This window comes from Centruroides vittatus, unplaced genomic scaffold, assembly GCF_030686945.1.
Source record: "Centruroides vittatus isolate TY-2023 unplaced genomic scaffold, ASM3068694v2 scaffold_435, whole genome shotgun sequence".
Taxonomy (NCBI): domain Eukaryota; kingdom Metazoa; phylum Arthropoda; class Arachnida; order Scorpiones; family Buthidae; genus Centruroides; species Centruroides vittatus.
In genome coordinates this window covers 1,879,662-1,895,064 of record NW_027122708.1, presented here as the reverse complement: position 1 = coordinate 1,895,064, position 15,403 = coordinate 1,879,662, and the positions used below count along the sequence as shown (strand labels likewise).

The window sequence follows — 15,403 nt, the reverse complement described above, 5'->3', positions numbered from 1 at the left end:
TCCGTGTTTCTCTCTTCTTTCAATCTGTTTACTGAAAGAGTATGAGTCAGAAAAGAGTAAATCCTCACTGCAAACACACTCCGTACTATTGTCTGCAACAAGTCACATGCCAGGACGGATTAACACTTGACAAGCTCGGAAAAATAAAATGTATAATGTTCTTTACCACCTCCACTTCGATTCTATCGTTTATTCTTAATGTTAAGCATTTAAATCTCTTCTCATTTGGAATTTTAACGCATTGCAGGAGCTACTAATATAATCTTATAATAAACCTTTAAAGTTTCCAATACTTCAGTCGATTTGCGTGCTTATTAAATAATTATATGTCCCCGAAAATGATTATTTCGTAAATAATGTATCGTAGGCGCTTTACGTCATCCGCTACGTCACTGGATACCGCCCGTAGCTCCCACCTGGTGTCCGAAAACAGAATGAAGAGGCTCTTAACTGTCATAATCAATTTGTGGTCTTTGTCCGATACATCGGTTGGGGGTGCTGCGGTGGCTCTTTGGATGCCACCAAATCTTCCCGTTATAGAGCATCTCGCAGAGCTCAGAAAGAATGCGGGTTTAGTTAGGCGTAGGTCCTAAACAATACGGGTCCTATATAGTTATTGTAATCTGTTCTTTTTTTACTTTTATTAATTTATTTATGATTTATTTATTATAATTATACAATTTGAGAAGTGCAATGAGGGATTTGCCGCAAATTTTCTGCATGGACGATACCAGATGATGATGTGATGATGTAATGATGGGATCTGACTGGCACAAGTCAGTCAGCGGAGGCAAACTAACGAAAAGCGCGATTTTATTTCATCAAAAGCAGTTTTCAGACTGTTTTTGCATATTTTTGAGATGGGGAAAAAACAGAAAAAAGTTCAATCAAACTCGGTCTTAATGGATACAAGGGGAAGGTAAGGAATGAAAACCTAAATCAAATAATCAGTCGGCGTGAGAGAAAACCATTACAATTATATTCTCAGCCTGCGGGTCGAAGTAAGAAGGGAAAAAATTAAACCATCCAAACTGGGGAAAGTGAAAGCATCGAATATAAAAAAAAACCAAGAACAAAATTACGATTTTTTCGCCAATTGCCCGGAGCCACATAACGAAAGATGGCCAAGTAAATCCGTTTAAAAAATAACCACAATTACTACACGCGAGACGACGGCGATCTAGTCAAGGCGGGCTTCCGGCAAAGTACAGTTAGTAGTGCCACGATTTCCTATTGGTTGATATGTTGGAAATCGTTTTAACGGACAATTAGACGGAGATGGAAGTAGTTGTCGAAGCGGAAGGCGACAAGATGGTCCCGTCCCTTGTCTGTCATGCGGTTTGTCGCCAAAGGGAACTCTCTGTCCGTTTGTCAGTCGCCAAAATCGTTGGTGTGGAAACTCTTGTGATGTTATGATTGTGGCGGCAGCTCTGCCTTCCAGCAACGCCACTTAATACAAATTGAAAATACTTTCCTTAAAATGGCGCTTGTTGTTTAATACGCATGCGTACCGTTTAAATTAATGCGATCGACACCAGCTGCCATCTACTGGAGAACTCCTCGTGTTTTATCGGAATTTAATGAAGAAAAATTATCCCGACCCTCGCTAATTAATCGACTTTCGACGGTAGGTTGGGGATGCAGTCTCTTTTTTTTCCTGTGTTTTGTTTTTTTTTCCGTTCCCCGATGGGCAAAAACCTCAATCGCGACACCGTCCTCCAATTAAGAATTGTTTCCTTAAACCCGGGAAAATCTTCGAAGGGAAAGGCTTCTCCCGCACTACAATAAGCTAAAACTAGACAAGATAACTTAAATTGAACAGTGAAAGTTTACCAAAAGTTTATTTTCCCGCTCAATAATTGGAAGCTATAGAGTTAGATTCGGATTAAAACAAGTCTCTGGTGTAAAGCGGACAACTCAGGCACTGCAAATTGGCAATGTAATCTGCCACTTGCTCTTGAAGACCTATCTAATTGCAAGCTGTACGGGATATTTTTGTTGCTTTTGCCTTAGATCCCGAGAGACTTTACAAGACCGAATAAGAAGTCCAATCACTACATATCATGAATATATTTTTGGTATTTTCTTTCTCATTACATCTTCAATAAAGGGGGGTCATTCTTCTACACATTCTGTAATTCATATTTTAACCAAATAAACGATGTAAAAGGACAATTGTAGAGTCTTACATTTTTTTTCTAAAGTCAATACATCTAGTAAATACCTTAAATAAGGCCTACCTACACCTATATTTTCACTGTAAGGTTTAGACCTTAAAATGAGCATTAAAAGACGAATATTTTGACAAATAACAAATGGTGTAATTATATATTAAATGTGTATAAACTATTTTTATACACATCGGCTACGATACAATTTATTGGTAGATTAATGCACTGTTTTATGGCTTTGTAGTTAGAAGATAAAATGAATTTTTAACGGACGAAATTCCTGAATAGAAGATGGCAAAAGGACAAATGTTGGCATAATAGACAGGTTATTAAGGCTTATTTGTCAACATTAAACAGGCAGCTATATTAATTATCTGGTGCCGCGGTAATAAGCTATCTCGTTTCTTCTATTCATTCTTTCCAAACAACTCCCATCTCGTAAATCAAACACAGTTTATATACTTAAGATAAAAGGCGAGCAACTGTTGTTTCAGGCTTAGTTCTCTTCCTGTCTGAAGGCGTCCGGTTGTCTTGTTTTGATTTAAAAAAAAAACCTTTGAAGTCAATAAATTTGAATAAAATAATTTTTCCGTCTGACAAAAAAGAAATCTTTTTTCTTTCAATTAGGATAAAGATCGATGACGTCACGGAAAAGGCGAACTTCTTGACTTTTATCTTCTAAAGGAAAAGGGGTTGTTATGGAGCTTAAGCCTATTAACGTCTTCTAAAACACGAGTAATCCCGGTTTTATGAAAGGACAGTTCATTGTTACTTCCGCAAATTAACAACGCCTTAAGTTAAAAAAACATGGAACAATGTAAGATATTAAAAGTAAAAGAAGAGCGCTTTATTAGTGGATTTAATAGCGGAAAGAGGCGTATGGCTCTCGATGTCGATAAATCCTCTCATTAGAAAAATTATAAAGGGATGAGTTCATTAAATTCAGGCCTTGTTAACGGTGCGAAAGTTAGCCGTCAGATTTTTCAATCTCCATTTGTAGTCAAAACATTTCATGCACTCGACGTCTTTTGGAAGGAACGAACAAACCTTCTTTTAAACATCAAAATAGGAGGCTTTTGACAACACAAGTTCTTTCTAAATGCGATACACAACTTCTCGTTTACATGTAGATGGCCAAGACGAAAACTCCATCGGGAATCGAGGGACCCATGTCCCAATTCTATTGGGCATTACCAATGCTAATTGAAGGATACCGTCTCGGAGGATTTCTGGAGGAAACGGTTTTTTTTCTCCCAAGTTCCGTAGACATACTGGACACTTATTTACCCACCATTCAACATCAGACGACGACGCCTGTCGTTTCCTTTCAAACTCAACCACTCCGGATCTTCTCGACGACTGAATGGTTTTCAATTTAACGCCAGACAATAGCCAAATCAGCTTGAATGGTCGACGCGTTGATCTCGTTACACTCTCTATAATAAACGTCGATTTTCACTGAATAGCCGGTATTTGTCCTGTGTCTTTCATTATGTACCCGACAAAGGGACCCCCCGCCGTCTTCCACTCTTCCCTATTCATAGTTACTACCCCCCTGCTAGGGGACCAGCTCCCTCTATACCCCCATCCGCTACCATCACCACTTTTGTCGCTATTGTATTTGCTAGGAGCGGTTTCCATATGTGTCCACACTCCACCGAATTATGTTTCGCGAAAGATTGAATGGACTCTGCCACACCCGACTGCTTCGACGGCTTTTCATTCTCGTTCGGTCTTCTTTCCTTTCCCCCTTCTCTTCAAAGTCCGGCCTGCCGGAATGAGAATTAACAAAAGTTAGAGATCGCCCATGCGGAAACGAACTCGTCCGCTTATCCACGCGTCCAACCGCTTCGACGACAATACACTAGAAGAAAGACAACAAAACTCCGTTTTCCACCTACAGTGAAAACTGTTATCGGATACAAAAGCTTACATTTAATTAGTGACCCATTCTAGCTGAAAAGATGTCTTGTTAGAGGTCTTAATTAACAAACAGGAGACTGTTATAATAGTTTGCCTACAAAGACACAGTAAACAAATCTCTCGTGTGTGCTACAGTCCGAGTCATAATCACTAAGTCATCCTCCTCTTCACTAGCCGCCAGCTCCTCGTTCACTTCACGCGTGACGCCCAATTTTTTACTCTAAGTCAGGCACGATTCTGAAAAGTCTTTGTGTCCTCTCTCACTCTCTTTTATTTCGTAACCTCGTTATTTTAAATTAGGTACGAGTTTTGTTTAAAAAATTCAGATTAGTTCAGAAATGCGCTCGTTACTTTTATCAGAAGGGAAAAAAGGCGATAAAAACTGCTCCATGTAGCAGTTAATATACTGGTCTATTATTTACAACACTTTCTCTCCTTAATTATTGAACTTTGCCTTCAATTCATCGAAGTTTTTGTATTAAAACTTAATCTCCTGTTGAGAATGATGCGGAAAATAAGTCGAACTCAATTGTCCATTGATTGGTTTTTACGAGGAGCCCCCCTCTTCTATTGACACTTCGATCTGTTTAGAAATAGGATTCTCTAAGCGGGGCTAACGATATTAGAGACATCAACAGGCGTTTAACTAGACTATTAGATCCAGTAACGACAATGGCTAATGTAAAAACCAAGTTCGCCTAGGTTAGATTACATTATTATAGAATTTTTAGTGTGTATTTTCCATTAAAACCTTGTAGATCTTTCCTGGATTCTGTACTTGATAAATATAAATTAGAGACCACAGAATCATTTGGCCTATTAGCAACTTCAATATCAAATTTAAAACGTGTAATTATAGGTTATAATTATTAAGAAGAATGTAGTTTAAGTAATTGTAAAATCATTAATATTTTGATAATTTACGGTCTGTGTATAGGCCTATGGACTTTTTAAATGTCTTTAGGTAGAAAATACATTTATTTAACGATGTTATTGGGATTATTCATTAAAAGATAATTAAGTTTCGCATGTAATAGGCGGATTTTTTAAAAATAGAAGCGAAAGTTGGGAGAGAAGCGGAATGAATGGCGACGAAATTGTTGATTAAGAGAAAAGCAAATCGGGTGCGCTAGTCGAGTTACGAACAGCGATTTACCTTTTGATATTCGAAGTGTTCGGAAATCAATTGAGCGGAGAGAGATTTTGTAGTTGAACATCGTCCGACTTAACAAGGTGTGAAAACGGTGGAGATGGAGGATGATCAGTAAAGTTCATCAGCTTGCCACACCAAGCGTCATAATGCGATCGACCAATGTTCTTCGTATCCCAAGGGCTTGGGAAGAAAAAAATCTTCAGAACGACAACTGAACAGTTAGCACCAGTTGTAGACATCGTTTGTAATTAAAATGAAAGAGTGGAATATGCCTCGGGAGCTGTCAACTGGAATTCAACGAATAACGTTTTACGAAGGGGGACGGAAAAAAGAAGGGACGAAGATATTGCACAGTTTTCTGTTTAATATTGTGGCTGTTTGAATGGATTGGCCGTTGGTTGCTTTGCTTTGCAAAAATTAACCTGGATAAGGCTGGAACGTCACTTCCGGTACAAGTGGTAATTATTGTGTTGAGTTACAGCCCGGGATACAGAAATTAAACAGCGTCTTTTGAATGACTTGACGTTTCGTCTAGTACTCGCTCCGGGGTTTGAATTTAAAATATCGTTTTGGCAGAAGAGAAGATCAACACTTGTTTTTATTACTTGTTGGTTCGGATACTCGAGCTGCTACAAGACGCTTTAGTCAATCGCCTAGTTTTGTTATTTGGGAAATTTATGAATACTTATCAACGTTGACTTGTTGATGATGCGAATCGAATCCAGTCCGGGATTGGGCCAAAGTTTGGCACGGATTGTCAAGTGAAATTCAAATAAACCGACTCAAATTCTATTTGTAAAATATAGTTGACTTGGAAATTTTATTTATTTTCCAGCTCCTACTTACTATATTATTGAAACGGGCAGGAAAAGAAAAGTTTACTGAAATTTAGACTCTTCACCGTTACATTAGGTTTTATATTTGCAATGTTTGCGTGGACAAATAAACGAAGTCGACGTCGAAGCCTTTCAACATTTTGTTGCCATTTTAAAAGTTTAAAAATAAAATATATATATATATAATGCTATAAATAGCAATGCGCAATGCGATTGATCCATTTTTGAAAATCGTTTTTCATCATAAGTGCTACAGGAGCGTCGTGTAATTTTTCTCGATACGCTTTTATCATGGAGTCTATGGAATAAATCATGCGAAAATTGATAGAAATTTTTAATTTTCTTATATAATATTAGAATAAATTGCAGTTTTATCAAATAAGCGAATTCTTTTTACCAAAGCATTGTTTTCTTTACAAAAACTTAGCTCAACTTTATATCTTGGTCAATAAACTGTAAGTTACATTTAAAAACTAAAAGCTAATGACAATGAAGAAAATTTTTTCAAAAGATTAATAAACACATAAACTAAATTAAAACTGACTAAAATGATATTTTACAAGAATAGTTACTTGAAAATTAATGATTAGGCCTAAAGATTCTATTGTATTAAACTGCTTAATTAATTTCGAGTCCATTGTACTTATTGTTTTTAATATTTTTCTTTTGATTGAGGCTAATTATTGCATACAATAAGAGAACATATAAGAATTTGGGAACATATATAATTCTATCATTTCTACTAAATAATGTTGGAGAATAGACATTGTTTTTGCATTGTTTCGCATGTTTTAAAACGATGGTGTTTAATTTAATTATAAGAGAAGATTTACAACTTATGAAGATTTAGATAGATACAAGATTAGATAAAGTTGTGTTATCAGAGATAAGAACCGTATAAACTTCAACTGTCTGATAATCGATGAACGTTTTCGTTTATTTATCGAAGTTAAATCTAATAATTCCTTTTTAAAATGGTTTATAACAAAGGAATTGCGCCTGTCTACCGATATTGTCTCGTCCCATTGTATATTTTGTATGCGATCAATGTAAAATCGCGCGATCTTGGCTGTTCTTCTCACCTTTAAGAAATAAAAAAAAAAAAAAAAAAAAAAGACTGCATCTTTCTTTAGCTACCTGAAACTCAGCTTGGTCGACAGAGACACCAGACTTCTCCGAGGACGTAGACTGGATCGGTGGAGACTAACAACACAATAGAAATGGTGGTTTGCGCCCCATTAAATCTGTATAGGAGCGAGGAATTTAGCGTTTGTTGTCCCGAAGCTTTGCACTTCCACAATAGAAGTTCGACCGAATAATTGACATATAAATGGAGTCTTGTGGTGTGCGTTAAAAGGAACGGAGGCTCTTCCATTTGTTGTGTGCAAATCCATGACGTTGTCTTTTGCATGAATTTCTTTAGTGCTCGATTTTTTTTGTGTGTGTGTGTGCGTGGCCGTTTTGAATATTTCTTTTGTTAAAGCGAATTTTCTCTCCTTTCTGTAGTTAAAAAGTCAGAATTTATCCGACAGAATACTTTCTTATTATAACAATAAATAGAGAATAGAAAAAAAATGTGACGGAATATCCTGCATTGCAGTTTTACGCGAGAGAAAAAAGGAAAGAGAATTATAATAAAGATACGATTTTTGAATTAGAGAAGAAGTATAAACAAGGGGTGACATCTCGTCCACGCGTCGGGACGAGAGCAAACCCTTAGTGACGCTCATTGTTGCGACGTGACGCACGTCCTCAAACACGCACGCACACAGACACGTGGTCGAGGCGTCAATTTCGCCACGTGCTTTAGAGATGTCGATTTCACAGCTCGTCTCACTCGATTTCAACTAGAGCACGTGACCCGCGACACGCGCTTTATTGAATAGGGGACTCTATTGAATTCCCTATTCGTCGAGCCAAATTACGTCACAACGAGTAGGGATTTTTTCGGAGTGAGGCGTTTCGGTCGACTTAAAGTGATTATCACTCCCCGTCCGGATAAGTGGCTTTTCAGTTTTAGCCGCTCCATAAAGCTATTGTCGGAAAAGAAAGATTTCCACCATCTGTTACGCGAGAACTATCGCCCAGAAATATTCGCGATATTTATTGGGCATGCGCTCTTCTAACTCATTTCAAAATATCGTCTAAGCCATTCCCTTATTCTACAACCGCCCATTAGTTTGAAAATTAATAGAAAAAAAGGAGGGAAAATAATAGAAGAGATGTCACCCTTTGTCGGTTTCGGATCCTTGAAAATTATCAAAATGAGATAAATGAAACAAGAGATTAATTTCGTTTTTCTCTTTGAAGTTCCACATTAAATAGATAGGCTTATAACATCGATCCGACGACATTGCTACGTTTTCTAAGTACTGAATTTAAGATAATTTATTGTTTCGATTAAAATAAATTTAATTCTATAAAATATATTAATTAAATAACGCTAAAACAGATGCTCTTCTTAGAAAATGAGTTACATCGATTGGGTCTTAAAGTTTTAAATTCAATTTCTAATTGTTTCTTTGCAAATATTTTTTTTATATTTACAGCTAAAAAAATATACTTTAATCAACAAATTTACATTTTATACTTCATTTATTCTTAAATTTTTACAGTGTAATTTATGCTCTGGTACTTTAACATAATATATTTTAATAATGATAATGTTAAATAAGGAATTATTATGCCAAATGATCTTTTTTAGAGCCTAAATATTATTTTATATTTGTAGTTCTTAAATTTTATAAGCCCCTTTATTGATATTCTTACTCGGAATTTTAATCGAAATTTGCAATTTTATTGCAAAATTTATTTATATGTGGCTTATATGGAAGCGAAGATATAAAATTAATAGACTAAATGGTAAGTAAATATGCATTTTTCCACGATATTTTATTAAAATAGCCCACGTTTATCTACATTTTTTTTTATTTAAAAATAACTTCGGAGTCGGCAGAGAAGAGAATTTTTAAAAAATAAAAGTAGAAAGAAAAAAATTGTATACATTCTCCGATGTATCCTAAACTTACAGAATGGCGATATTGTAATAAAGAATAAATCTGATACTCATCTCGAAATCAATTCAAAATTCTTTGTGAACAAAACTTGTCATATCTTATCAATGTTAGATCCAGTTCAGGTAGGCCTATCCGATTTTTATTGTTCCATTGATAGCGGAGTTGCGTTGTTCGTACAAAGAATATTACCGAAATGTGTCAACATAAGTTGTGATTGTATGAATGGGACGGCATTCCTTTAGTGGGGACAGAGACACCGAAAGTACTTGAGATGTCATTGTGTACTATACATAAGTCAAGCCGATTGTTGACGCAAGATAAAAGAATCTTCTTAGAGATGATGCTTGTGGACTATAAACTGAATCAACATCGTCGAAATTACGTCTGAATGTGCCTGATTAGGTAAATTAAATTAATTTTCGGAGCGGTTTTCAAAATAATTTAACACCAAACGTAATAGGTAACACGCGAATGTAAGACTAATTTTAATTCCTGTCTCCTCCATTAGTTTAAAGTATGACGTTTCTTAAATTGTAAAATTTCGTTTACCGAAAGGATAATTTGGTATAAAAATTTGAAATTTTGCCGTTATCAATGTTTAAAAAAGTTTTTACTGGTTACATTTTCGGTTTAGACTGGGCAGAGGATGTTTATGTTTGGTTTCTTTAGCGGATGCCTGCGTTACGATTGACAGAAAAAGATAACAGTGTTTATCTGCATAATCTTATCGGGATTTTTTTTGTTTTATTTAAAAATTTGATAGTTAAAAAAATCGTTAGAAATGATTACGAAAAGGCACATTCGAATATGGAACGAAAGAAGCTCAAAATCCTCATCAGCAGTTATCGTTCTAATACACTCCAATGCTCTTTTCCCAAAATAAAAATGGGTTATTTTTAATTTCCAAACAACTTTTTTCTTGTTGCCATAGTAACAAAACCATTTGGTTGCTTTTGACCGGATTGGATAATATTCAATGTTGATTTTACTGACTGCTGGCTAGAAACGACAATAGAACTGAGGTGAGTTTATCTGAACTGCGGGGGAAATTTTTTTGTGGGTGGGGGCAACATTTTAATGACTTTTTCTCCCCATCTAAGCTAAGCCTATTGTGGTTCCAGGATCGAGTATGGGAAGTGTCTGATAAGCATGACGCGGTTAGTCAGTGGAAATTACCTTGCTGTACTCCCAAGTATCTTGTAGCAAAACTTAGAAATTGAAACTTTAGCTCTTCGTAATTCTATCGTTGAGCATTTCCTTAAGTTAGATTTTCTTCTCCACCAAAACTATTACAATATTTTAGCCAATCTTTTTTACATGGCAGTTTTCATTAACCATTATTAAAATAAGTTATCAATCATAAAATTTGAAAAAAAAAGAAAATCAATAGAATACATTGCAAATTAATTGAATGACTTTTATCTCACTCTCTGTTTGAATTAAGTAAGATAGAAAAATATTTACATAATCAAAATCTTTGTTTTCTGAAGATAGAAACTTATTTTAAATCTATAAAACTCTATAAATAGCTTCGTTTGTAAAAGATATTTATACAACATAATCTTGAAATTGTTTAAAATGTTAATTCCTAAAATAAAAGTCGGCCTTTTGTATGCATTTAATTCTTATAATTTAAATTGATTTCCAATTTAAATTCGAGTTTTTGGAGAAGTCTGGATGATAACTTGCCAAATTATTTAATTTTTCTCGTGGATAAAAATTAATTAAAAATCTTTAAGACTTTGGCTTATGCCCTCAGATATATTGACCAAAATATCTCATTATATACTTATATTTATTTATAAAATTAAATTATAAAAATATTAATGAATAAAAAAGCATTTAAAAGCATTAATTTAAGAAATAAAGAAAAACTTGCTTTGTAAATCTACAAATAAGTTCACTTTAAGACCTAAATTGAATTTTCTCTCGTTTAACTTTATACGCTTCTATTTTTACTGACATTTTATTGAAGTTAAAGAAATGTGTCAATAATGGAACCTCAGAAAGTCTTATATTTCTTTTATTAGTAGAGGAATTAGATTTGAAAAGTAATAAAGCAGCATATAAATGATAAAACGTAGACTTAAATTTTAGCGAAGCATTCATTTGGGATGTACTGTACTGCACAGTAAAATACACATTCTGACTTTTATAAATATTGAAATACGAAAATTTATCTCTATAGATTTAAAATTAAAATATTAATAAGTATAAATTCATTTAATAATATTGAATATTGGTTTTGAAAAGTGGAAATTTGATTTGTATAGGTAATATAGACTTCTATTAAATTAAATTCCGTTTATAACTTAGCCGTAGGACATATTTATAAAATTGAAACACAGTATTGACCACAGCATTAAAAATGATCAGTACTTTGTCTTATTTTTCTAATAAATTTCATTCAATTTTATGAGCTTTGTTGAGATTTAAAATTACAAATTTTTTGAAAAATTAACAAGCCATGCAATTAAAATTTCAGATCAGTATTTAACCTTTGAGATCTAAAAAAAAAAAAAAATATATATTGAATTGATTGGTGTTTTAGCAGAATTAAACCCGATTTTCTTCATGGAATTTCAAAAGACCTAACCTACTTTGGTTAAAAACTATGGTCTTCATTATAGAGATTTTAAATGACGAATAATTCTGAAAATTTCGGTTTAAAATCTGTTATAAAATACACAAATTTTATGGTCTAATTCGATAATTATCGTAATTAACGTTATCGTGAAATGTCAATTAATTTGTTTAAATAACGATATAAAATATCAACACACATTTAGCTTTCAATTTGAAAGAAAGAAATATCTTTCCTCTTTTTATTAATTATTATTATTATTATTATTATTTTTTGTCAAACATATCAGTTGTACACAGTTCTCATATCGCGTACGTCGTTCATTGAGTATTGTACATATACAATTACAAACACACTATATACACGAAACTGAGAAATTAAAAAAAAAAGAAAGAAAAGGGGGGAAAAGGGAAATATATTCAAAAAATAATAAAACAATACTGTAAAAATTGAGATCTATATATATACATATATAGATAAAGATTATTGAATCCGATGCATTAATATGTGCAATTATTGCATTTGTGAAGAATTTACAGTAGATAAAGATTTTTTAATAAATTATTATTAATTTTTAAGATATCCTATTTATAGTGGAGTTGAAAATTTGATTTGGAAGTTTGATAAGGAAGAAGTCGGTAAGATGTGTATAAAATGATATTCTTCGTACGGACCATCTCGATAGTCCTCGTCACAACAAAATGAAAAAAGAAAAAAAATAAAGGAGAGAATAAAATGGAAATTAAGAGTATAAATGCAAAAAGGAAGTTCTTGTCATGACAATAAAAATTATAAAGCGAACTTCCGAGTGAAAATAATTAATTTCGATTAAAATTATGGAACAAATGGTTTAGAAAATTGCACAGATTGTGTTAACGGCGATCTCATATAACCGAGATCGAGCACTCTCTCGATCTATCAACGATTCACCTAACTAGAGTAAAACTAAAATAAACTTATGAACTGGAAGCACACATACACAAGAGTTTTAAAAACTGAAAAAGTTCTCGTACCAGTGTCTACCAATGACTAGACATTACGTTATATACACTTATGAACTCTTACCTAAACTAAATAGCCTATAACTAAATAGCCGGTACCGATGGCTGAGATGTCGGTCTTGGATAACGTTCTTCCGCCTTGAGGAACAAGAGATGAGATCGAGGATCTTGCGCTGTTATCGTGGGAAGCGTACAGGAACTGGAGCCGAGTCCGTGGAAATAACTGGAAGGTGAATTGCAGCCACAAGAAACCAGTCCGTATGCGGAATTACTGGGGAATGCACTAGTTGCGTGTGAGTGGGCCGAAAGTGAAGACAGTAAACTGCTGGCTGTGCTATAGAAACCCGGTGAACTGGAACTAAAGAGTTGCCCCGATAGTTCGGACTTCATAAGACCGGCGGGGGATAGGGGATCGTTAACGGATGCTCGTAATTTGGCCAAACCGGCCAGATCCAAGGAGCTGTATAGCGAGTGAGGATGGTTAAAGGAATGAGCTAGAGAAAGAGGAAATGTCCTGGCTGCAACAGCTTTCTCGCTATCCAGTGTCGGTGGTGCAGTGGAGAGCTGGAAACGGGCGAGCGGATCGAGAGTCGGAGGCAAGCAATGTCCTACTGGCAAGAATCCGCTCTCTTTTTTCACCGGAGCTTTTGGCTTACGTCTCGGTCTGTATTTGTAATCTGGATGTTCTTTCATGTGCAGGGCTCGCAATCTCTTTGCTTCGTCGATGAAAGGTCTCTTTTCTGCTTCGGTTAGGTGCTTCCATTCCGTTCCCAATCTCTTGCTGATCTCGGAATTATGCATTTTCGGGTTCTCTTGAGCCATTTTTCGTCTTTGACCTCTCGACCATACCATGAAAGCATTCATAGGTCGCTTAACGTGATCTGTTGTTGTCTTGGACATTTCTGTTTCTTCTGATCACTCTCGATGCACTTATCATACCCTTTCCAAGCTACCCGACTGCACCAACAGAAAATACAGTTTATTCGTTGCACACTAGCTAAATACGTCGTGTATCGTCCTCTTATTGGTTAGTCGACTGTCCGTCTACGACGCGGTAGGCTGGAAATAGTAATAATGCCACGCCTCTTTTCTATTGTCACTTTGACGTCAGTGGCTGCGTCAGGAAACGGTAACTCTCTATTGGTTGCTGGCCGCCGACGTCTGATCGTCTTGTCTGAAGCGCCATCTGGACGCGGTTTGCGGCGGACGAAGTTTACAGCTTTTCTGCTGGCAGAATTGTTGCCGTTTTAAAAACAGGTAAGTCTATCAAATCGAACTTTTAAAAAGCCCACAATATTTACTAACGATTTGACTATAAAAAATGTTTCCTTATAATTTAATTATCGTCCGTAAGAACACAGTTAACATGTGTTTATGACGTCATACCAGGTGCCTCGCTTTCATTCGCTAGTTGTCATGCCGCTTTATATTAATAAAAAAACAGATAATTATTTTGAAAGTGATTCTCTGAATCTCTCAAATAATTTCTATTTAGTTTATTGTGTTTAGTGTCGCCATCTGGTATTAGAGGCAATATAAAATAAGCAAATTTCTTCATTTTTTATTCAGAATTATAGTTAATTCATCTTGAAATGTTTTTAATTTCTAAATTTTCTCCCATTTGTGCCTTCTATCCAGCGAATTTCTCATTGATTATAAAAAATGATTATTGTTTCTTAATCTTTCTATCTTGTTTTATGAATGATTAAGTATAATATAAATCTGTTCTAAAAGGTGATATACCTTTTATAATTTCATATTTATTTCATTTGTCTCTTTATAATTAAGTTATAATTTCTTATAAATCATATGTTTCGAAGCGAACAATGTTATATTTTTAACTTTTATGGGTATTTTTATGTTTTATATCAGATCAGAAATGATAAATATGAACATTTAGTACATGATATTTAAAATAATTAATTAATTTCCACTCTTTTTCAACTCTTTCTGAGATTTTTCTGAAGCGTGGATTTTAAGCCAGAAAGAAAAAAAAATTTGAGATTAATTGTTCTAAATTCACTTTTTAATAATAGCTTGGTCATTTTTAAAAGAATTATTATAATAATTTATAGTTATTTATCATACGAGTATCACTAGTAGTTGATGCTTCGAACTGATTGGTCGGGTGCTAAGTTCAGACTGAAGGCTTTCAATTGTATGTAATAAAGTCATCTTTATAAGATAAGGAACTTTTTCGTCGCTAGATGGAGCCAAATATAGACCCTCTAAAAGTATGCACTAAAGCTGGAAAAAAGATAACGGAAGAGCTCGTTTATTTAAAAGGATTTCTGCGTACGAATATAATTTTAGACCTTTGTGATAAGTACCAAAACTTGGTCTATTTTTATACCTAAGACGAATTTATTAAAATAATTTTTAAATATTTTAAAATTAAAATTTTAAAAATATTTAATAGATGTTCTTCAACCTTATACAGAAGTAAGAGAAGTTTATAGATCAAAACTTAAAAAAAAAATTACAATTTTATTTGTAATTAAATTGATTTATTAAAAGATAATTTAGAAATAAATTTCTCGATTTCTGCGGTTTATTAACGACTTAATTTACGGAGAAGATGTCAATTATAAAATAATTTGGATCGACTTTAAGTGGGACAATGGATAAGTCAACATCCATCAATCAGCATCCCATCAACAACTCGGCAAACAGAAACAGTCCCCGAATCCAGTCAGACGAACGGAGAATCCTCTCGAC

At 34.3% G+C, this 15,403-nt stretch overlaps 1 protein-coding gene across 1 annotated transcript; it reads right to left on the bottom strand.

Annotated features, from left to right (window-relative positions):
* Positions 1–11,924: 11,924 nt before the first annotated feature.
* Positions 11,925–13,672, bottom strand: LOC136989134 (transcription factor Sox-14-like). Its single transcript, XM_067287235.1, has one exon. It carries the CDS (start codon positions 13,583–13,585, stop codon positions 12,770–12,772), a length of 816 nt encoding a protein of 271 aa, XP_067143336.1. The 5' UTR covers positions 13,586–13,672; the 3' UTR covers positions 11,925–12,769.
* Positions 13,673–15,403: the final 1,731 nt, after the last annotated feature.